Source organism: Ailuropoda melanoleuca, chromosome 5 (assembly GCF_002007445.2).
Source record: "Ailuropoda melanoleuca isolate Jingjing chromosome 5, ASM200744v2, whole genome shotgun sequence".
NCBI lineage: Eukaryota > Metazoa > Chordata > Mammalia > Carnivora > Ursidae > Ailuropoda > Ailuropoda melanoleuca.
The window spans coordinates 33,270,163-33,295,395 of NC_048222.1; the positions used below are offsets into that span (position 1 = coordinate 33,270,163).

The following is a 25,233-nucleotide window of genomic DNA, read 5'->3' on the forward strand; positions in this document are numbered from 1 at the left end:
ACACTGACAGTAAGCTACACAGCCTGTGGTCGTCATGGAAAATGAGAAAATCTTGCGCTCTACCACACTCTTGCATATCGCCACACTTCTAGGTAAGTTAATTGGGAAATAAGTGAATTGTCCCAGTCCCTCACCTGGTAATACAATATACATCCTTTCAATGCACACAGAGATGAGTTTAAGGGAATTTAAGGAATAAGCCAGGGCTGTCTTTTGGAAAGTTTTACTTAGCAATAGAGAAAGCTTTTTTCCCATGGAAATAAGGTTTAAATGATTTATGAATCTAATCACTCTTCCATTTGATAATTCTAGTACCTAACAAGTGAAATTGGTCTTCATTGGTTCTCACAACTCACCTTTTGATACTTGGTCTTTCTCTTTGTACTTTTTCTACCACATTCCTCTATCCCTATTTACTCTTCCCACCTTTTCTACACTTCCTTATCCACAGAAACTATCTGCTTTGCAGGATAGACAGAATTACAACGTCCCAGTTCAGAATGAGCCTGCAAACACTTTCAAATCATTGCAGGCTTTTTTTTTTTTTTTTTTTAATTTATCTATTCTAGAGACAGTGTGCACATGAGAGTGGGGAAGGGGCAGAGGGAGAGAATCCTCAAGCAGACTTCCCGCCGAGTGAGGAGGTGACTCGGGGCTCGATCCCAGGACCCATGAGATCAGGACCTGAGCTGAAACAGAGATCGGGCGTCCAACTGACTGAGCCACCCAGGCACCCCACTGCAGGTTTTAAAAAGAATATGCTGGACAGTTCACAATTTAAACACAGTCTTATTTGAAATTTTATTTTATTTTCGTCTGTAAGTACTGCTATTTGTTTGAATTGCCCACATAATGCATTCCATCCAAAAAGGAAATGTCAAGTGCTTCCAGCAACGTAAGCACAGTCAGCACAGCCTATCCAAAGGTCTTCCACTAGAGTCTACAGAAAATCTAAATGTTAGGTAAGCCACAAACTGGGTGTTCTTATTTCTCTGGACCATGAGATTGTCAAAACCAGTTTGATTTTTTAATACTCATCAAAAATCAATCATGGCAAGGAAGACCACTGAGCTGATTTCTGATAACTAAGTAATGCTATTGCTGAACATCATTTATCCTAAATGTTTACTGGCATCAGGAAGACCTTGGGGTAGGGGCTCTTCATGAGTAACACAGGCACGGCTTGCCCAGGAATAAGCAGGTGTCCCCAGAACAGTTGTGTGCTGCAGACTTCATCCACTGCTCCTGCCCTCTCCGTGGTGCTCAGCCCCTACTGCTGAGAGGACAACGTTCAAACCCACCGAAGGTTTTCACAGCAGGGGCGAGTGGAGGGGGTCTTATGAGGTACTAATTTTGGAAGTACAATCTAAATACTACAAATGAGAATCAGATCTCAAGTACTTGAGCCTATTTATATTGCCTTAATTCATTAAACTTACTTTACATGTCTAGTCGGCCTTCTTTCTCACAGGATAGAGGACAGCTGGGAAGATTACATGAGACACAGTATGTGACAGCCTCGCCCAGTGTCTGCATACCCAGTAAGAGGTTAGTCCTTGAACTCTGAAAGTACTTCGTAAGTAAGAAGAAATTAGTTTTTCTATCAACATCCTTGTCAGTCTCATTCTGACTTGCTCCCAAGACTACCTTCTCTTTTGTAAAAGAAACACTTTATACTATTTGAAATATACATCAAGTTTCATTTTTGTTCAGTGTTCTTTACTTTTCATTGTGAAAAGTTATTTCTGAGAAACTGAAAGCCCAGAAGGTAATCACAACGGAAATTTGCTAATTTTTTTTTTTTTTTTTTGAGAATGATGATTCAAAGGCAGACTTGTAGAGAAATCATTTAGGAGAAAGAAGGCAAATGCAGCCTCTGAAGGATACTGTTCTAATTATTACCTAACAAAGCAAAGTTATTTAACTACATTCAAGGACATAAGACAAAGCACTACTTTAAAACCACAATGACTGAACAGTTAGGTGAAAAACATAGCTGAAATAGGAAAGGGGAATGGACTTCAGAATAATCTGAATTGGGACAATAATTCTTCAGTCCTAGATGTTTCTATTATCTGAATATCTTGAATCACACCATTTCCTTTTTTACCTCCCACGAGGTCTTCACTGAAATTGCAAAGCAGTATTCTCACAGAACTAAATAATAGTTGTCATTTTGTTAGGATTCAAAATTTCAATCCAGTAGCCATCGGGATCTTGAATAAATGCCAGGCCTTTCATTTTACCTGTAAGATGAGATGAATTCCATTATAAAAGAGACCTTTTAAAAATTTAGAATATTTTTTATTGATCCAAATTTTAATTTGTATTTTAGCCAAGTACATTATTTTGTTTCTAGTTTTAACTTTAGACAATTCCACTGTCAGCGTTGCCCAAATGCATGCTTTTCAGAATGACTAGCACAGTATCTTTGACACACAGCTGGGAGCCAACTCCCCTAAATAAACCGTGTACTGGCTGCAGCTTTAGGCATCGGATTTTTACTTCACCTTCATGATACATTTCATGCTACTTGTTGAGTAGTCATAGAGATGGTCTTATTTTATTTTTTTAAGACTTAATTTATTATTTGAGAGAGAGACAAAAAGAGAGCAAGCAGGGGGAGGGGCAGAGGAGAGGGAGAGAATGTCAAGCAGACTCCATCCTCAGCACAGAGCCTGATGCGGGGCTCGATCCCAGGACTCTGAGATCATGACCTGAGCCAAAACTAAGAGTCAGATGCTTAGCTAACTGAGCCACCCAGGTGCCCTGAGATTGTCTTACTTTAAAGAGGAAAAGAAAACAGGGAGGTGTCGAGCAGGTGGCATGGCATACCCACACAGCCAAAAGACCCAGACGCTTGGGTCATAACAAACTCTTTAAACACTACTGTAGGTCACTCGAGCTCTGTCCATCAGTCTTTCTCCAGGAATTCATAACTGGGATTGAGAGGCTAGTAGGTCTAGTAGTAGAGTTATTTGCTTAAATGGAAAAATGTGACCTCAGCAATGTTTTGGGACCAAGATGCTAAATTAGTTTGACTCCAATCTCTCTCTGGCTCTTTTCCCCAGGATCAACCGAAGAAGCACATATATGGAAAATGGGGGAAAAAAAAAGTGAGAACTGGTATGATGACTGGGAAGAGGAACAAGTAGGAGTGGGGTGACTGTTTTCATGTGGTCCCTGTGGGAATGGATAGCTGTGGCCTGGACCAGAAGGCGGCCCCTCACGGCTGTGGGAGAATAAACAGAAGGGGTTTTGTCAGTTTGGCTCTTGCTCCTCCCAGTGCCTTGGGCGTCCGCTCCTGCCCCCACACTGGAGAAGTTCAAACGCCTGGTTCCTGGGTCCAAAGTCCTCAGGAGTAAATAAGGGCAGTACAGAAGTCTAACGCCTGTGAGGAAGGGACAAAAACACACAAGAACCAACCGATCTCCCCGGCCTCCACCTTCCACACAATCAGGGTCAGGGAATAACCATCTCCGAAGGACTCATTCCCTCTGAGGGGCAGAGGGGAAGAAGATGTTGACTGGAGAGCTGTTCTGCAGACTGCAAGGTGTTTAACTCTCATTTTCAGGTGCCTAGGCATCTCTGCCCAGACCATCTCCCTGAGAGCATGGGGGCTGTTAAAGACTGGGGTCGAGCCTCCCCCGTTCACACTGCCTGACGCCCCGGAGTAGTAACAGTTGCAATGACAGCAACTCCTCAGAGATCAAAGCAACAAGAACTTCAGGAATATCGCCATTAACAGTCGGTTATAGACTGAAACAGAAGAACACATATTAAACCAACAGACCAAGTGCTATTAAAACATGTAAAACTGACGAATAGTATGAACTATAGCCAATATGAAACAAGAACAAGAAAATACTTAAGGAACTGAGCGAAAACTAGGGATCAAAATTGTAACAGCTGCAATTAAGAATACAATAGATGAGGGGCACATAGGTGGCTCAGTCGTTAAGCGTCTGCCTTCGGCTCAGGGCGTGATCCTGGCGTTATGGGATAGAGCCCCACATCAGGCTTCTCCGCTATGAGCCTGCTTCTTCCTCTCCCACTCCCCCTGCTTGTGTTCCCTCTCTCGCTGGCTGTCTCTCTCTGTCAAATAAATAAATAAAATCTTAAAAAAAAAAAAAGAATACAATAGATGAGAACACAAAAGATGACTATCAGAACAGATACATCTGAGGAAAAATTAGCTAACTGGTATGCTAGTGTGAGGAAAGCTCCCTAGAAAAAGAACAAAGAAATAAATATAACAAAAGCTTCCAAAACAAAATAGAAGAGAACCTGAATCAGCAGATATTTCAATAGCAACACTGGATAGAAAAAATAAGACCATGGAGTTGTATTTTCAAGATCAAAGGAAAATAAACCTAAGATTTTATACTCAACAAAACTGTCATTCATATACAAAGTTACGGATCTGAGGCACACAAAGCCTCAAAAGTTCTGCCTCACACACCCTCTCAAAAATAGTTTTGGTTGAGATACTTGAAAGAGGGACAGAAAAACCCAAAAGATGCTGCAAGAGATACACAGAAAAAAGGACTTCAATATATATATTTAAAAAAATAAAATAAAAAAGTCAAGGCCAGGGCACCCAGCTGGCTCAGTTGGTAGAGCGTGCAACTCTTGATCTCGGGATTCCAAGCTTGAGCCCCAGGCCGGGTGGGGATAACTTAAAAATAAATAATAAATAACAAAAATAAAAGCCAAGGCCAAAGAACAAGGAAAAATAAATCAGCAGTATCCCGGTCTGGGAGGGTATCTGGATATCACATCTCTTCAACGAAAAAAAGGATTAAAAGGAAATGTGAAATGTTTCAAATAAAATTGAAATAATATGCTGGCACAAACAGATCTAAGTAAAATTATTATAATGCATGTAAATCCAACAAAATCTAGATATATACTATTACTAGGTATATACCTAAAACATAAGGACTCACAAAGGCTATCGAAAAATAAAAATGAAAGACCAGCCATTTATTAACTAAGGAGATGTGGTGTCGTTATATTTAAATCAGATAACATAGGCTTTAAGGAATTTAATTTTGGGGTGGCTAGATACACCCTGAAATAGTGAAAAACAGTGGCCAGTGAGAGAATATGGTAAGGCCAAAGGGTGGGAGATGGCTCCCCAGACTCTGTGGCTAGTCCCTTGTGAAGCCGCCCCACTTGCTGTTTTAGTTCCCTAAGACACCCGGGTCTTCTTCCAATATTCCCTCTGTTTTCCTTAAGCTCTCTGAAGCAGACTTCTTCAAAGTTACTTGCAACCAGAGGGATTGATTACAACAGTACCTTCTGTGGTTGCTTCGTAACTGAACAGAAACCGGGAGAAAACAAGCAGCAGACTCACCATCATCAGGCTTCTTCACAAATTTGACTCCCAGTTCTTCAAATCTTTTACAAGCACCATGTACATCAGGAACAGCGATTCCAATGTGACCTTAGGTGGCCACCCCCAAAACAAGGCAGACAGAAGGAAGAAATAATTACTGCAGGGTATCCAGGGGCCACAACTAGCTTCCAAAACGAGTTTATTTCAAAACATAAGGCACCTGAAAACTGACTGAATCAAGTAAGTTCAAAACTTGTATTAAAGACCAAGAATCTAACTGGCTGTGTATAGTAAGCTAACTAGTAGCTCTGAGTTAAAAATTCTTTAAAATAACCCCAATATTGGGCTCATGTATAGTTCAATCTGTTAAGAAAAACTATCAAGAAAAAGTAATCATTTACTCATACTTAATAGGTTTGTTGTGGCCACTGAATATTTGGCAGCCAGTTTAAGCCTGCCATCCTATCATCTTGACTGAGAGATTCTAGATCAGGGCAGAAGTGTGTGCCAGCAGAAATGGGAATTATTATCAACCACAGTTTTTGTTTTTTAAATTAAAAAGTCTACTGGAAATAGAATACTAAGACTGAAAAGTGATTTCACTTTTGTGAGAGAGTAAATGTAGGGTTTAGATGGAGACTATGAAATTAACTCCTACATCGAATTTTTCATAGAAAATTAAAACAACCATATTCCAAAGAAGTTAATTATTCTTCATCAGTACCCAGTGCACAAATCACACAAACCCATGGGTACCACATAGGAAGAGGCCAACGTACCGAACCCTCGAGGGTCTGAGTTGCCGCTGTGGTAACTCTGAGACTCATCAACTTCCGTGCCCCAATTGCTACAGAAGGGAGGGAAACAGAATTACAAGTGACCTGTAGAACAGATGTTCTAAAAAGAAAAAAGTGCAACACTCTTTGAAATCTTAGCATGTATGTATACAAGTTCATGTACTTGGTTTCATCTTTGCTACTGTAAATATTAAGGTTTCAACTACAGAAAAATATGATTTTAATTAGACTGGGGAGATGATAAAATCAAGCATCTGGGTAACAATTATGATAACAGTAGCAACTGTCGTTTCTTGTACTTCACAGAGGATACTTAATTTATCTGAGGATCTCATTAAATATTCCAAACAGCTCCATGGGCCAAGAGTGGAGTCTCCATTCATTCTTATCAATGAGAATGCCACTTAAGGAGGCAACAGAACGTGTTCAGGGTCCCCGAGCTATCATCAGAGCCAACACTCATGTCTAGGTCTGTCTGATTCCAGAGCTGTTTAGAATAAGGGACACACTAACTCACACACCCTGATATAAATGCTCTTTTGTTAGTTGTTCCAAAGGACACAGAAACAACATAAAGCATAAAAACAACAGTCCTAAAATGCTGGAATTATGAAGACCTTAGTTCTGGGAGTGTCTACATTCATTAGCTATCGTTTGGCAAGTATCTTGCCAATTCTGTCTTAGTCTCTATCCAAAAGATAATGATCTCACTTGCCCCTAACTATGCATCAGAACAGTACAAAGACCAAAGATCCATCATGAAAGACTCAAGCTGTTACAAATGCAAAGCGATTAGGTAGACCAGGTTTGAATCAAGCTGTAAGTAAGGAAAAGAGGTTTATAAAAATGTAGACTATATAGAAACATAAAAACTCATACTCACTGTGTCAGTTCAAGGGTAGCTTTCCTGGAGAATACCCACGCTACTTTTTCATCTTTATCTTTTGGGATGTCATTTTTTTCCTCATAAGCCAAGAAATAGAGTGAGAATTTCATAGTGGGAAAATCTAATTTTTGGAGTAGCCTGAAATTAAACAAAAAGCCTAAATCAATTAACAACAGGAAAAGTTGATTCATATTAAAATCAACACGACAATATTCAAGTTCTACTAAGAATACAAGCCTATTTAATAGGAAGAGTGGGGGAAATCAATGAAAATATCCTATTAAAAAAAACCTATTCATCTGTAAATATCAGTGAAATGAAGTTTTTACAAAACAAACTTTGATAATTCAATTCTTCAAATATTATGAAATTTAGCTGGAATTATGGTACTTGTTTATAAATGGCAAAAGCTATCTTTAAAAGAAAGTTTTGTCCATTTTTGGTGAACAATACAATGTATTACCTTATTGTTCTTTCAGATACATGGCACTCAGTTAAATAAAATATCTTACCATGCCAAAACTCCTAGGAAAAGACAGTGAGGATCGGTGGTAAGAGAGAAGGAAGGACAGATGAATATCACAGAAGATGTGAATGTCAACGATACAGTGGTTAACCATATGAAATACTACAGAAAGGTCACACAGCATTAAGACTGAACAGGTGACTAGATATGGAAAGGTCCTGAGGGCAGTTTCAGCAGCATGGTGCAGCAGAAGCTGGACCACCCTGATGGACAAGGGGAGGTGAGCAAGCATGGTTGACCTATATAGATGATCGGTGATGATGGGAAAGCCGGCAAGAATTATGCTAGAATAAAGACTTCAGCTTGTTTGTAGGTTGAGGGAAAAGAGCCACTGGAAAGGAAGAGACTGAGAAGACACAAAGAGTGAATGAATTACCAATCCTAAAGTTTTAAAAAAGATAGCTGAAGGGGTGCCTAGGGGGCTCAGTCGGTTAAGCATCTGACTCTTGATTTCAGCTCAGGTCATGATCTCAGGGTCGGGAGATGGAGCCCATACACTGGGTATGGAGCCTGCTTAAGATACTCTCTCTCTGGGGCGCCTGGGTGGCACAGCGGTTGAGCGTCTGCCTTTGGCTTAGGGCGTGATCCCAGCGTTCTGCGATTGAGCCCCACATCAGGCTCTTCTGCTATGAGCCTGCTTCTTCCTCTCCCACTCCCCCTGCTTGTGTTCCCTCTCGCTGGCTGTCTCTATCTCTGTCGAATAAATAAATAAAATCTTAAAAAAAAAAAAAAAGAGATACTCTCTCTCCCTTGCCCGCTGCCCCTCCCCCACAAGATAGTCGAAGTCGTGGCCTATAAACTGAATTTAAAGAGTACACCATTATTTTGCAAGGAGTAGGGTAGAATGAAGATGAACACAATAAAATTTTATTTAGATTATTGAGGGCTAAATGCTCAAAGCTGACCTTATTCATAATCAATAAGAGAGAATGGTTGAAGCCTACCTAGCAAATGGAAAGTTTCTAAGCTCTATTTCAAATCTTTTAATTATCACTGCTACGTAATACACCTTGGCCCACTGGGACCCAGCACTGACTTACCACAAATACAATTTACTCTAACATGTTTATAATAAAGCATCGAGCACCTCAAATACTCCAGTCATGAGAAACCATCTCTGCACCTACTACAGCAGACTGTGCAAGCCTTACACTCCAATCAGGTGGGAGCAGGAGCAAATGAACCTGCTGTCACCTGCTCTTCTCAGTGAGCACATCTTTCAGTATAACGTCAAGCTGCACCCTGTTTGGGGGCTCTTGAAAAACAAGGTCAACACTGGAGTTAATCAGATCTGGATTCAAATTATCACTCTGCCATGTGCTCACTGTGGCATTTGGGGCTAGTAACTTAATGTCTCTAAACTCTGGTTTCTTCCTTACTCTGTAAAACGGTAAATAAACTATTTCATGAGCTACTGTGGAGACTGAATGAAAAACATGTAAAGTGCCTGGCAAAGACCTTGTTCAATGTATTTGTTTTCACTCTTTTTAAAACATGCTGTAAACATTTGCTAAACTACTTTTTCTGGAAAGAATTACAAGAAACTATTAACCGCAGTTATCTTTGGGGACAAGGACTGGAAAAGGGAGGCGACCACTTTTATTTTGTATTTTTCTAAACTGGTCAGATTTTCTAAACAAATATATACTGTATTACTTGAATTTTTCTCTCATAGTCAATGGAGGTTATCCAGGCAGCCAATTTAAAATCATTTAATTTTATTCTTTATGTATCTATATTGTCAGAAACAAACAAAAACCCCTCATGTTATTTACGGAAACAAATCAAGAAAAATAAACAAATACGCTTTAAGGATTACAAGATCAGGGGCGCCTGGGTGGCACAGTGGTTAAGCGTCTGCCTTCGGCTCAGGGCGTGATCTTGGCGTTATGGGATCGGGCCCCACATCAGGCTCCTCTGCTATGAGCCTGCCTCTTCCTCCCCCTGCTTGTGTTCCCTCTCTTGGTGGCTGTCTCTACCTCTGTCGAATAAATAAATAAAATCTTTAAAAAAAAAAAAAAGGATTACAAGATCAGTGGATATTACCTGTTCAGCAAAAGAGAATACATCCTATAAAATGAGACAGATGGCAAATTTTAGGTAAACTCATTCATTTTTATGCATCTTTATAACTGTATCTTTTCCAAAGTAAATAAGAGGCCATAACATTAAAAGGATTTGAACACATTACAGATTAAACAACTCTTAGAGAGAAGGGAGGGAGAGAACACCCAAGTACTCAGCCAGCGAGCCTAGCCCCAGACACCTGGCCGAAAGGACTTCTGTGATTTCTGAAGAAAAGTAAATCCATTTTTTAAATAGATCCGGAAACATTCCCTATATTTGCTAAGCTATGCATTTAAACATTACAGGTGCCAATAAATAGTTTACTTACGTCATCCCAAGAATTCTAGTATAAAAATCCAATGACTTCTTAGGATCCTTAATTCGTAGCATGGTCTGCTGCAACAGAAAATCCTAAGGAGAAACAGTGCACATTAAACAGGTGTGACACCTGGCACTTGTTACCAACATTAACTGTGCTTTCTATTGCAGAAGACAGTCTGCCTGTGTAACAACACAATGTTTCAGAAGAAACCAACTTTGTCCCCTCAGCCTTGCCTGGTCCCCACACCTACCACTAACACTTCCTACAACTCTCTGCCCAAGGATGTTTCCTGGTCACAAGAGCAAGCCCCTGCAGTGCCAGGGAGTTCACACCTTCCCAATGACCCTCAACCAACAGTGGATGAAAACCCTGGCTCCCTTGGCCCTTTGTGGGACAATTCTACAGCACGTTCCACACAGTCTCTCAGAGACTTCCCTGCAGGATTAAAGTCCGGTTGCCCTCAATGGTAATACACTTCTACATACTTTTTTTTGCCTCTGTTCCCACTCCATATAACTTTCTCTGATTACCTCCCAAATAAACTACTTACAATCAAATCCTTATGTCCAGTTGGCTTTTGGATGACCCAAGATAAGATAGTGATATTACAAATAAAGAATTCAATTACTGTAAAATGTGTTAAATGAATTCATAAATGTCTTTCCAGAACTCTTTACTGGTAACCACAGCAAGAGATTACTCACAAGACCGTGGACTCCTAAATAACTGAAAGGGTAAAAAGTTACTATCTCTAACACCATTGTGAAATTGTCCAATTTACAAATCAAGAAACGAAAGGCTTGACTTCACTGAGAAAGGGTAGAGTATTTCAATTCATGGAGTTAAGATTATTAATAGCATTAATAATACTACTTTGCCTTCATTCGGTACAGTAATTATGAAGAAGTATTACTATCCATAGGTATTAATAGCCCCATTTTATAGATAAGAAACACACCTGAGGTGATTAATTGTCCCAGCCTCTGGTTCTAAGTTCAGGTCTTTTTCTACCAGAGACGCCTTCCAAACCATGAGTCCGTGAACTACATTTGTGCTTCCTGACAGACTGTTTTCTTATTACACCCAACAGCTTGACAAAACAGGCCTGAAAATTCTGAACTCTCCCTTTGCAGACACATAGATATCTCTCCCCTATCACTCACATCATAGAAAACACAAATGTATTTTTATTCATTCAGCATCATCACAAAGTGTTTCTCTATTTTGTTAAAATTTTAAGTGACCAAAATGTACTCTTATTTTAAGCATTAAAATCCTCACTTAAAACAAAACTAGCCTAAAAACTACTGTATCTTAATAAGTAGATCTTAATGAATATAATAATTTGATTCTTCATTCACAGCTTATAACCACACATAAGGCAGATGGCTCGGAAATGACATGTTTCCAAAATACTTGGATTGCTTTCCTCAGGCAGGTCCTGCACTCCTAAAGGTTTTAGTTTCGGCAAGCAGCTTTAAAAAAGGAAAAGCAGCTCCTGACATCCAGGTACTGGCCTGGAGCTCACAATGAGGCCTTGGTTTTCCCCATTGGACAAAACAGCAAAAGCACCTAAAAAGTCACCCTGTGATTGCAATGAAGGGAGATCAAACTGCAGCAAAACCAATTCTACTTCATATTCTTGTTTAGTGCAGATTAAAACAAGGCATTGTTTGAACTTTGGTCAGGTAGGTGGGATCTAGACACAGGTTTTTCAAGTGTTTAAAACTATCTGAAAAATATTAGTTACTATTGCCTACACAAACCCTCAGCTATCTATTTATCTGCTTTAAAAATGTGCAGAATTTACTTATTTTGATGATTCGGGGACATTTCTATAGGAGTTCCTGGTACATTTACTACTACCTGTCCCTATATTGAGATGGTCCCTGGAACTCCTGTTTTTATTTTACCCTTTTAATGAATTTTTTTGTCCCCTCACTCACCATTAAGCTATTAGTTGTCAATTCTATCAGCAAAACACTCCTTTTTTTGGACACAAGAAAGCTAATTTCCCAAATTCTTTGACCCTACCCTTCTCATCACCCCTGCTAGCACCCTGATCCCAGCTACCCCACCTCCCACCCAGCCTGGTTGGTACTTTTCTCTCTTACCTTGTCCCCTACAATCTATTCTTGGGGAAATCTTTTAAAGTTAATTCAGATCACTCTTTGCTCAAAAACCCTGAGAAGGCTCCCCATTTCACTCAGTCAAAGCTGAAGTCCCTACAATGGCCCTCTATGGTTGGCCCTGGTTGCCTTGCTCACCCCTCCTCCGGCCGACTCACTCAGCTCCACTGTAGTCTTCAGCTCACCCTAGGGCCTCTGCTGGAAGGCTCTTTGCCCAGAGCCACTTCCTTTTTTTAATCTTTATTTGCAAGAAGGCTCCACACCCAATATGAGGCTTGAACTCATGATCCTGAGATCAAGAGTTGCAGGCTCTAACTGACTGAGCCAGCCGGGCGCACCTCCCCCGAGTCACTTCTAATCTTTTTAACTCTGCTCCAATGTCGTCTTCCCAATGAGGCCTTCACTGACCACCATAACTCTCCACTTACCCCTTTTTTTCATTTTCTTTTTCTATAGTACTTGTCACCATTCAATATGCTATTTACTATATTTACCTTTTGTTGTTTTCCATCCCCCATTAGAATATAAACTCCATAAGGACAGGAGTGTTTGTTCTGCTTACGGATGCACCTCAGAACAGAATCTTGCACAGAGTAGATACCCACTAAATATTTGCTGAATGAGTAAATGAGCTTTCACTATGATTTTTCTTTCCAATCAAGCTGCATCCAACATTACCATAAAAAAAACATCACACTTACATATCAACTGTGTGCCAGACACTGTTCTCAGTGATTTCTAGAAATCAACTCAAATAATCTTCACAACAACCCTATGGGATATGTATTATTACCATCCCCACTTTACGGCTGAGAGAGTAAGTGTCAGAGAAAAAATTCCACCCCAAGCAGTTTGGTTCCAAAGTCCTTGCTTTCAACCACCTTGGCTAAACTGCCTCTAACAACAAAGAAATAAATAATGACACAGGTATAACAGAATATTGTGAATACATTTAAAATGCTGCTTTAGAGGTATATTAAATGGCAGGGGGCATTCACATGGTATATTAAGTTTAAAAAGATACATATATGTATGGTTTATTTAATATGCTCTTCAGATTAATTACATCCTAAAAGTAATGTTAAGCCTTTAATTTTATTATCTATTAACATGGCTATGTACAAAAACTATCTAACTACATACATATAAATGAATATTAAAATGAACTTTTAAAAGGCTATACATAGTGGGGTGCCTGGGTAGCTCAGTCTGTTAAGTGTCTGCCTTCAGCTCAGGTCATGATCCCAGGGTCCTGGGACTGAACCCGGGGTCAGGTTCCCTGCTCATCGGGGAGCCTTCTTCTCCCTCCCCCAAGGCTGCTCCTCCTGCTTGTGCTCTCTCTCTCTCTGTCAAATAAATAAATAAAATCTTAAAAAAAAAAAAAGTCTATACATAAAGTTAACAATACCGTATTGTATGTATACTTGAGAGTTGTTAAGACAGCAGATCCTAAAAGCTGTCAGCACATACACATAAAAAAAGTACAATGTTAAGTGATCAATACATTAACTAACCTTACTGTGGTAGTCATTTTGCAGTATACGTATATCAAATCAACACGTTGTACACCCTAAACTTATTATACATTGTTATATGTTGATTATATCTCAATAAAGCAGGAAAAAGAGTTTTTAAGATAGAAAAAAGTGGAAAAATACAGCATTGTTCCAACTGAGAAGATGCAATATAATAAACAGATTAATTCCAAGTAAATGTATAGATGAAATACACACTCTAGGGAAGCCTGCGTGGCTCAGTCGGTTAAGTGTCTGCCTTTGGCTCAGGTCATGATCCCAGGGTCCTGGGATCAAGCCCCATGTCCTCCTCCCTGCTCAGTAGGGAGTCTGCTTCTTCCTCTCCCTCTGCTGCTCCCCCTGCTTGTGCTCTCTGTCAAATAAAATCTTAAAAAAAAAAAGAAGAAATACATACTCTAATGCCATTTTTAACCTTAAAATAAATTTATACACGGTGAAAAAAATTAAAGGTATATTCAATATTAGTGGATTTATTAATAAAAAACAGGCTTATAAATCCTTTGCTACAAAAATGTTATTTGGATGATATAAAAAACAAGCAGGGCTTGCTTTTTATAAAAATGCTCAAGTTATTCCATGCTAATAGTTTGCTTTCTATCACTAACATATTCTGTCAACTCTGCACTTCTGGTAAACACTTGAATGATCCTTCCTCAAAAAGTCCCTAAAAATGACAGTTTATTGCTACGGTTCTAAAATATTATTTAAAATAAATATATCTTGTGTTTAAAAAAGTAGGACTTGGGGCACCTGGGTGGCACAGCGGTTAAGCGTCTGCCTTCGGCTCAGGGCATGATCCCGGTGTTATGGGATTGAGCCCCACATCAGGCTCCTCCGCTATGAGCCTGCCTCTTCCTCTCCCACTCCCCCTGCTTGTGTTCCCTCGCTCGCTGGCTGTCTATCGAATAAATAAATAAAATCTTTAAAAAAAAAAAAAAGTAGGACTTACACTCATGTCCTGTCTCATCAGACAATTCTTAACTTTGTCTTTCCTTTTCACACTCTAAATTTGGACAATGAAAGCCGTCTTTTATGACTAAACTATCTTTGGGTTTTCTGGGATGGGTACTAGGTAACAAAGATTTGCTCCTTTGCCTTATAAAAAGCGTGATAGAAATAATCAGGCTTTGGGAGAGCATTATCCAAATTTAATTAGCTCAAAACTACCTTGGAAAAACTTTAATGGTATAATCAAGGATGTTTCTAGTGCACATCTTACGTTTCTGCAGTATCATCCTGACAAAACTATAAAGGTGCAACAGGGATGTGAACGAAAGGGCCAAGGTCCCTTTGAGCACCTCTAAATGGGGTTTTTGGTGTTGTGAGACTTGGGTGAATCTTCATTTTTTTATTTTTTTATTTTTTTGCCTATGGACGTTCAGTTGCTGCAGCACAATTTCTTGAAAAGCCTATCCTTTCTCCATTGAACTGTGTTCACATCTTTGCTGAAAATCTGTAGGGTGTATCAGTGTGGGTCTATTTCTGGGTTCTCTATTTTGTTGCACTAATCTGTGTCTTCTCTGCCAATACCACAACACAGCGATTACTGTAGCTATACAGTAAGTCATAAAGTCAGATAGACTAATTCCTTCCACTTCATTCTTTTCAAAATTTAGTAATTCTAGCTTACGTGCTTTTCGCAGAAGTTTTAGAATAACCTTACCCACTGAAAAAAAGGTGTGTGTTAAACATGTATACCAATTTGTGGAGAATTGACATCTTTACCATTCTGACTCTTCCAATGATGAACACAGTATGTCTATTTAAATCTTTATCAGTACTGTGTAATTTTCAGCATGTAAGTCCTGTATATGGTGGATTTATATCTAAGAGATTTTATTGGGCAATTATATTTTTAATCTTGGTGCTCATGTGTTTCCTGCTAGTATACAGAAATAGAATTGATTTTTATATGTTTATCTTCTGGTCCTGCAACTTCAATAAACTCACTTTTTGTAGATTCCTTAGGATTTCCTATGTACAATCATGTCCTCTGCAAACAGGGTCAGTTTTATTTCTTCCAATCTGTATGACTGTTACTTCCTTTTCTTACGTTACTGCACTGGCTAGAACTTCTAGCACTATTCTGAATAAGGGTGGTAAGAACAAACATCCTTGTCATGTTCCCCCAAATTAGGGCAAAAGCACCACCATTAAGTATAACGTAAATTTTTTACAGGTGATCTTTATCAAGTTGCATAGTTCCCCTCCATTCATACTTTTTTCCTGGAAAAAAAAATTTAAACATGGATGGTGTTGAATTTTGTCAAATGTCTTTTCTGCATCAATTAACGTGATCATGGGATTTTTCTTCTTTAGCTTCTAATATAATGGATTACTTTGATTGATTTTTTGATACTAACCCAGTTTTGCATATCATGGTGAATTTTTTTATATATTGCTAGATTATTCATGTGCTAATATTTTGTCAAGGATTTTTACTTCTATATTCATAAGAGATATTAGTAATTTTCGTTTTTTGTACTACCTTTATCTGGTTTTTGGTATCGGAGTAATAGTAGCTTTATAAAATGAGTCAGATAGAGAACAAACTTAGGGTCGATGGAGGGAGGTGGGTGGGGGATGGGCTAAATGGGTGACAGGTGTTAAGGAGGGCACTTGTTATGATGAGCACTTGGTGTTATATGCAAGTGATGAATTACTAATTTATACTCCTGAAAACATTACACTATATGTTAACTAGAAATTAAATAAAAATTTGAAAAAAAGTACAAAAAAAAAATGAATCAGGAAGCGTTCCCTCCTCTTCAATGTTTAAAGGGATTATATAGAATTGATGTTAATTTTTCTTTAATGTTTGCAAGAATTCTCCAGTGAAATCATCTGGGCCTCAAGACATCTTTTTTGGAAAGTTCTTAATTATGAATTCAATTTCCTCATGTTATAAAGCTATTCACATTATTTATTTCATATGGGTAGGTTATGGTGCTTTGTGTTTTTCAAGGAATTGGTCCACTTCATGTAAACTGCCAAATTTACGTGTACAGAGTTGTTTTTAACATTCCCTTATTATCTTTCTGACATCTGCAGTCTGTACTGGTATTCCCTATTTCATTCCTAATACCAGTAATTTGTGTCTTCTCTTTTATTTTGTCAGTGTTGCTACAAGTCTATCAATTCCATTGTTTTTTTTTTTCCTGAAAGAACCAGCTTTGTTTCACTGATTTTCTCTATTTTCTGTTTTTAATTTCAATGATTTCTGCTTTTTATTATTTCCTTCCTTCTGCTCCTTTTGGGATATTCTGCTCTTCTTCTAGGTTCTTGAGGAAGGAACCTGAATTACTGATTTGAGACTTCTCTTTCTAATGTATGCATTTAGTAATACAAATTTCCCTCTTAGAACTGTCTTAGCTGAGATTCCTTTCTCATTTTCATTCAATCCATTTTTTTTTTAATTTCCCTTGAGACCTCCTCTTGATCCATGAATTATTTAGAAAAGTATTATTTAGTTTCCAAGTGTTTGGAGATTTTCCTGTTATGTTTCTGCTGCTGATTTCTAGTTTGATTCTATTGTGGTCAAAGAAAGCACTCTGTATTATTTCAATAATATTAAATTTGTTGAAGTTGGTTTTGGGGCCCATGATATGGTCTGTCTTGGTATATATTCTACGGGCACTGGAAACAAAAGCGTATTCTGCTGTTACCCGGTGGAGTATTCTTGAAAGGTTGATCAGATCTTGTTTACTGATGATGTTGTAGGGTTTGTCTACATCCTTCCTAATCTGTCTAACATAATCAATTGTTGAGAGAGGAGTACTGAAATCTCCAACTATAAATGTGGACTATTCTATTTCTCCTTTCCATCAGATCAGTTTTTGCTTCATTTTTTTTTTTTTTGCAGCTGTTTTTTAGTGCACACACATTTAGGACTGCTATGTCTTCTTGGTCAACTGATCCTTTTAGCATTATATAAATATACTTCTCTACCTATGATAATTTTCTTTGCTCTGGAGTCTACTTTATTGGGTATGAATACAGCCATTCCTTTCTTTTGATTAATGTTTCCATAATAATCTTAGTCCATCGTTTTAACTTGCCCCTAGTACTATATTTGAAGTGAGTTTCATGCAGACAGCATATATTTGAGGCATGTTTTCATTTTCTTTTATTTGTTATATTGAGATATAATTAACATACAGCACTGTATTAAGTTTAAATTATACAACCTAATAACTTGACTCATGTATGTTGTGAAATGATTACCACAACATGTTAATATCCATCACCTCATACATAGATAAGTTGGGGCATGTTTTTAAATCCACTCATGTTTTAAATACACCACTTTAATTGGTCATTTATACCTAATGTAATTATTGAAATACTAGGGCTTAAGTTGGCTATTTTATTTATTTTTGTTTTGTTTTCTGTTAATTTTTTCTTTGCCTTCCTGTGGGTTACTGGAACTTTTTTTATAATTTCATGTTGACTTATCTGTGGCATTTCTTCATGTACTTTGTACAGCTTTCTCTAGGCATTCTCTAGGTTGCTCTAAGTGTTCAATTACATATATGTTACCACAGTCAGTTGGTATCATCGTTTTATCAATTTGAGTGAAGTACAGAAACCTCACCTCTCTTTACATCCCTTTACTCTCTCCCATTTATATTGTCTTAAAATATACTACTACTGCTGGGTGGGGTAGAATTTCAGGCTCCTCATGTTTCTCCATTAATACAGCAAGTGGGGAAAGCTTGTTACTGTCTGGTGAGATGAAAGTCATGGCCTCCTATTCAACCTTCACTGATCCCACCCTGGCAGGGGGAGGGTGGGCACCTCATTGCGGCCTGTTCAGTGGAAGATTAGGCTCCCCATGCAGCCTTTGCAGGCATAGGCAGGGATGAAGCCAGTTTTTTCTGTGGTGTCTGGTTGTAGTAGAGCTGTTATTGCCTAAAAGTTTTCTGCCTCATCAGGAAAGAGTGCCTATTTCCTGGTCCTGTGAATAGAGAGCAGGTTTCCACTGGGTTTGGTTTTGTTTGTCTGCGTCCACTGACATTTCTATAGCCCCAAGTCTGAGCTAAATGAGGCAAAAACAAAACTCAGGGAAGCTCGCCACCATGTCGCTCCTAGGGTCTCAAGGCCCTCGCTCGTCTGCCTTCTTCTCTCCACCTTTCAGTTGTCTTCCTATGTTTATTTTATATAAAATGTCCAGAGTGTTTAGCTGTACCTAGCAGGAGGAATAGAGAAAAGTATGTGTACTCCATGTTCCCAGAAAAAGTCTCCAAATGGATTTTATACAACTGCCCCAACAACGGGGTATGTTTGGTCACCATACATCTCTTTCTAATGAAGAAGACACTCATTTCTCCGGAACTGTTGCCTAGGAGCTCTGTGAGATATTCCATCTTACTCAAAATAAAAATCAAGATCTCCATTGCCTCTATCACGTTCAGTCTTCAGACAAGAGAAGTTTCAAACTTGCATTAGCTAAATTTTCAGAAATGTTAAGATTTCTTTGCCTAAGGTGTGTGTTTTGGGCTTAATAACAGTGAGGCCAACTCCCACTGGAGCCCATCAACTCTCTTTCCCAATGAATTTCCAAAAGTGTTGCATCACCCCCAGCAGAGAGTCTTCAACTCAACATTCAGACTCACAGGACAACCACAGACTGAAAGGGTTTCAGTCAGAAAAACACAGCTTGCCAACAGAGCAGGGCTAGGTGTCCCTCTTCAGCAGGAGAACTTACTGAAGTCTGTACAGCTCAGAGGCACGGAGAAGATCTGCACTGGGTAGAAGCAGGAATCACCCTGGTCTAGAAACTCTTGTGTACTACAGGAACCAGTATCTCTGGTAGCAAACACTGGGCACAGCCTCCAGAATCTCCACAGCAGACAGTTAAAGAGCTACTACATTCAGGGAAGCCCAAAGCTATGACTTCCTATTAGGTATTGATAATTCTCCCTCTCTAGATGCAATTTACCAATCAAATTATTTTTATCATAAGTAATACTGCTAAGCAACAAACACTATTTTTGTTTCTTGGGAAACAGCTAGAATTAACCAAATGTCTCATTCTCATCAAAGGGTTCAGGGCTATACTCTTCACCCCTAGGTATCATATCTGCTATAAGACAAAATGGATCAAGTTTTGTTTTTCCCTGACTTTTTGAAGTCACAATTACCATCAGTGAAAACCCTTTTGGAAATACAAGCGTATCTGAGGGGAACAAATTTGTTTTCTATGTAATAGCTGGAGCACATGGTTGATACACAAGATGGTTTGATATTTTTTTTTTCTTCACTATCTTCCTCCTCCTAGTGTTATTTGCCTGATTCAACCTATGTCAGAATGTGATAAATTGTTCCTGAAAATAATTCAGCCACTCCCTTTACATTTATTCTATCTTATCTAAATTGGTTTCATGTGGTTTCTTCCCTGCCACTCTGTAACACGACAGCCAAAGACATACTTCAAGTATACTCACCCTACAGATAAGGGTGGCAGAAATTGCTAGGAGACACAAAGGAAATTGTTTTTATTTAAAAAATTACCTTGATATTAGGCAACACATATGCCAGACTACTCTTACAACAGAGAAAAGAAACAGGAAAGTCCTAGAAGCCCTCAGGATCACGAGGCCTTTAAAATCTCATGAAAAGGGGGAGAAAACACACAAGTGTGAGAGAAATAATTCTTGAGAGGCAATATGGTTCAAATGCTGCCTCTACCCCCATTACCTTTAGTAAATCATTACTTTTCTTGAACCTTAGTTTTCACATCTTTAGAATGGGGATAATTATAGTTCTCAGCTCATAGGGTTGAGTTCCAAAGTATATGGGATAATGCATGAAAGTGCTTCACACAGTGTCTCTGGAGTCTCTTGTCAGGACAAGTCAGAAACCCGGAGTCTTCCTAGATTTCTCCCTCCCCACTTCTCCCTAATCCAGTCCAAGTGTCCTATCAACCTGACTGCTTAAATCCCTCTGGAATCTTCCTCCTTGCCTTTCTAATGAGCGCTACCTTGTTCAAGTCCTCACTACTACCTCCCTGGATGACTGTCCTAGCCTCCCTGGTCTCTGCTTCTTGTGGGCTTACCCAGATGCAATCCACTGACCTTTCCATAAAGTACCAGAGTGATCTTTCTATACTGAAAACCCAATTGTGTCATTTCTGGATTAAAAATCATTACTTCAGGTGGGGTGCCTGGGTGGCACAGCGGTTAAGCGTCTGCCTTCAGCTCAGGGCGTGATCCCGGAGTTCTGGGATCGAGCCCCACATCAGGCTCCTCCGCTNGCACCTCAGTAGGTTAAGCATCTGACTCTTGGTTTTGGCTCAGGTCATGATCTCAGGGTTGTGAGATCAAGCCCTGCATCAGGCTCCATGCTCAGGGTGAGTTTGCTTGGGATTCTCTCCCTCTCCCTGTCCCTCTGCTCCTTCCCCCTCCCCCTGCACACACTCTCTCTCTCTGTCAAATAAATACATAAAATAAAATAAAAGTCCCCAAAGCAAGCACATATGGTTATTGCATACTTCTCTAACTCATCATTTGTTACCATCCCCCTAAACTGGTCATTTCTACTGTTTTTGGTACAGTTAAAGGAGAGAGCATGTACCCCCCAATAAATATGTATTTATTTTAATTATATGCATGTACAAATGTACTAATAAAACATATATATTACAAAATATATTTACCAAATAGAAATCTTTACAGGGTGAGAGAAACAAACATAATGGGGTCAGGGGTGCTCATATTTTCTTTTAGTACCCTGATTGTCTTGCGTACCTTCGCCTCAATTCCCACTGCCCACAACTTCAGTCTCGTGTTATCTGTAGATTCCTGCATCAGTTCTCTGATGTCACTGTGCTTTTTATATTTACTGATTCTCTCTGCCTAAAACAGTCATTCATCCATCTAGCCATTCCCTTCCTTCCTCCTTTCCATTCTCTCTTCCACCTACCCTTGCATCCGCTTCCTTTGTATTTGGTAAAACGCAGATTAAGTGTCACCAGCACTCAGAGTTTTCCCTGACCCTATCACCTACCACTCAGATGGGATGGGACTCCAAATTATTACATTAAAGGACACTGATAGAGACAGTAAAAATAATTAATTTCAGGAGATTATCACTTGGGAAAAGAAGTATTTGGCCTCATGAAGACAGCTGGCCAATAAGACTACCCAAGATGTGGTGTGGCTGTACATTCCCCGGCCTGCCTTCATGACAAAGATGCAAACAACAGGCAAGCTGACATTCTACCACCACTACCCTCTCCTTCCAAACCAGGCCCTCATCACTTATTTCATCTTCTGGAAGAACCTTTCAGGTGTCCTCATCACCTCCAGGCCTGGATCCCTCCAATCTACTCTACAAAATGCTCTGAAACCCTGAATGATTCCCTACTACTTATTTATACCCAGCTTCCTTAGATGTGACATTCAAAGCTCTCTCCATGAGAGTGAGGCTCCAGCCCCCCATTCTAGCCTTTTCCACCACAGCTCCACTGCTTAGATAACCTGAACTTCAACCAAAAATATCTCTCCAGAACATGCCTGCACTGCAACTTTCTGCCATCACACATTTTTGCTCAGATCTTTCCTCCACCTAGAATGGCCACTCCCATGTAACTCTGTCTCCCAGATGATTTTGGAACCCCATCCATCTTTCAAGACCTAGGCCCACCCCCACCTTCTGGTTGATGTACTCCCTGATCCCCACAGTTGAATTGTATCACCTTTCATAGTTTAGAGAACAATAATACATTTTATCTTCCTTGCAGATCTCTTCATATTGCTTTTACAAACTCAGGCCCAGTGCCCTGCTAAGATCACTGCAGCCAATGATGGATCTGGGGATTCAAGTGTAGGTATTCAGATGTCAAACACCCCATGTATATACCATGCCACAGACGCTACCTTCAAAAATTTCTACCTCTTGCGCTCCTGGGGTGCTCTATAATTTCAACAGCACATTAAACCCAGCTCTGTGTTATGTTAGAGTTGGTGCCCTTTCGGTGAAGTGACCTCATCTTGTTCATCCCAGTAGCCCCCACACGTACCATGGTCTGTATATATATAGCAGGTGATCAGCCATCGGACTGAATTTAATTCACTTAGGTCTTTTTACTCTTCTTTATGCTAAGTTCCAAAATTACTGCTGAAGTCAGTTCTCCAGAAGCAGAATAAGGGTGGAGATTGAAAATGCAGGCACCTCTCTGGACAAGTTACTCAAGTTACTCAATACTTCTATTCTGGAGTCTCCTTATTTGTAAAATAGAGACAATAATTATGCCTTCTTCATAGGGTTATTGTGAGGATTAAATTAAGTAATGTACTTCAAACAACAACCCAGGGCCTGGCACACTCAAGGTATACCAACTGCTACTGCATATCCATTTTATGTCCCCCACATGGTATTTCAGGGCCAAAAATTACTGATTTTAAGTAATTACTCCATATAACCAAAAGAAATTTCAATGATGTGTAATGTAAATTAAGAATGAAAGAAAATGTATTTAACAAATTTTATAAAGATATCTCTGAAATCTTTTTAAATAGCCCAGTACATAAAATCCCCAGTTATCTAGGAAATTAACTTATATTGAATGACTCAGTTTATATTATGTGAAATAACTAGGTATTTATACTACATAATATTAATAATACTATATGAAGGTATACAAGTGAAATGAGTGAAGGAAATATAGTTTTCTTTTCTTTCTTTCTTTCTCTTTCTCTCTTTTTCTCTTTCTTTCTTTCTTCCCCCATAACTTTGCAGTGATTATTTTTCCTAAGGACCAGGTGCCAGTCAAAGGCATTAGCAATCAGAGGTGTCTGACTCTTCACCCTGAAGGCAAAGAGCAAGCAGGGGGCAAACTCATCGATACATATTCAATCCTGAAGAAATTTAGAAATTCCCCAATCTAGTGGAAAAAAATACAAAGGCGTTTACTGACACTGACGACTACACTGGAATAAACCCCCCAAGCGGCTGCTGTGTCAAATCTTGCCAACGTGGAGGCACCACACCTGAGTGAGTTACACTGACTCAGTGCAGACATGTTAAGTAAGCGGAGGGATCCAACAGGTCACTCCTCTATGGATCTCAGCAGCAATGAGAGGGTCGGTGAAGGAATTTCCAAGATTCCCTTTGGATCTAAGCTTCACGATTACTGTCATCTCTCCTGGGGACCACCAAGCACAGGGAGAGAAGAAGCGTGGCCGTGAGCAACCATAAAAACCAAGCAAAAGCGAACTTTGGGGCGCGGTTAAACTCGCAGAAATCCGATAAGTTTGAAGGAGTTAAGCCTGCGGCCAGAGTAGGCTGGGAGGGGCCGGCATGGATAGAGACCTTCGAACCTGGACTGGGAGTTCTGAAGCTGCTCTCATCCGCCATAGCTATTCAATCGGGGAACACGCACACCACAGACAAGGGATCTGATTCGGGGTTGGCCGGGGCTTCCAGTTACCGTCCCAAAATAAACAAGTTAATGCAAGCAGGGTCGCAGTCTCTGGGGAAATGGATCCTCTCACGATCCCCTATTGGACACCACTAGCCCTTCATCTGGCCCACTCTGGTTCGCCCCAAGCGGCCGGAGCTGCAGCGGCGGCCGGATGGGGTTCGAACCCAGCCAGAGCCGGGCCTGGCTGAGCGGGGGATGTGCTCCCCCCGGAGGCCCCAGCTGCGCCCTGCGGAGCCGCTACTCGGGAGAAGTAGATTCTGCGCCCACCTTGGTGCTGGGATCCGGGTCGGAGCAACAACCGAGAGCAGCCTCGTCAGTGAGGCCGCTGGATGCGGGCTGCAGTTCTGCCATGGCCGCACTGCCGTTTCACCAACGACGGTCCCAAGAAGACGGCAAGCACCCACACGCTTCCCGGCCCCTGTGCGGCGTTTACTCGCGACGCGGGGAGGGCGCAGCGGGGAGGGCGGCCGCTGATTTCCAGCCAATCGCTCCGCGGAGAGCAAGTTGGCTCTCTGCTGATTGGGTCCCAGTGAGTCAGCGCCTCCGGCCGCGGGACTCTGTGTCCCAAGACTACAGCTCCCAAGGTGCCTTGCGCTTGAGGGGGGTGCGGGGGGAGACACAAAAAATCACGCCGACTGGAAAGCGTGATTTCTCTATATTGCTTGTTGACCTAATTTTGTGTTTAATGTTAAAGTTCAGGAAGCACCCATAACTCACTGCTGCAGCTTGGTAGGAAATTAGAACCTGATGGAAAGAGAATTGGGAGCTATCCTTTTTAAAATATAAGGATTCAAAAGTATTTTCTCAGTTTAAGCGGTACAGGATAATTAAAACAACTCTGACTTAGTTAAGAATCCAGGTTCAAATTTTGGTTCCACTATTTATTCGTTATAGAAGTATGGAGTAATTACTGACCCCTCTCTGAGCTTCCTTGCAGGATTTTGGTCAGGTTCAAATGAGATTTACGTCACGGTTTCACTACTTATATTTTACATTAATTTTGCTAAGGCACAAATTTCAATTGTGTTCATTGGAAGACTTAGTTAACACCGTTCTTTGATGCCTGGCACATAGTACATGCTCCCTACATATTTCCTATTGTTAGACTAAACGATCATAATTGGTGTACACATAATTTAGAAAAGGGCTTTAAAAGAAAGTGGGGGGGGGTAATCAGAAGGGGGAATGAAGCATGAGAGACTAT

The 25,233-nt window shown here is 40.0% G+C and overlaps 1 protein-coding gene across 1 annotated transcript; it reads right to left on the bottom strand.

Annotated features, from left to right (window-relative positions):
- Positions 1-776: 776 nt before the first annotated feature.
- On the bottom strand, positions 777-24,471 carry GLO1 (glyoxalase I). The gene is made up of 6 exons (XM_002926775.4): positions 24,297-24,471; positions 9,946-10,028; positions 7,022-7,162; positions 6,121-6,188; positions 5,360-5,449; positions 777-2,246 (listed from the first exon to the last, which is right to left on the bottom strand). The coding sequence occupies exons 1-6, from the start codon at positions 24,378-24,380 to the stop codon at positions 2,158-2,160; spliced, it is 555 nt and encodes a 184-aa protein (XP_002926821.1). The 5' UTR covers positions 24,381-24,471; the 3' UTR covers positions 777-2,157.
- Between the last annotated feature and the right edge of the window lie 762 nt (positions 24,472-25,233).

Bases quoted from the DNA above. Each gene is read 5' to 3' on its own strand.
- GLO1 (XM_002926775.4), bottom strand. From the start codon at position 24,380: ATGGCAGAACTGCAGCCCGCATCCAGCGGCCTCACTGACGAGGCTGCT. The intron at 10,029-24,296 runs GTGGGCGCAGAA...GTTTCTCCTTAG, and splicing joins ACCCGGATCCCAGCACCAAG to GATTTTCTGTTGCAGCAGAC. The intron at 2,247-5,359 runs GTGAGTCTGCTG...CTCATCTTACAG, and splicing joins TGTGAAGAAGCCTGATGATG to GTAAAATGAAAGGCCTGGCA.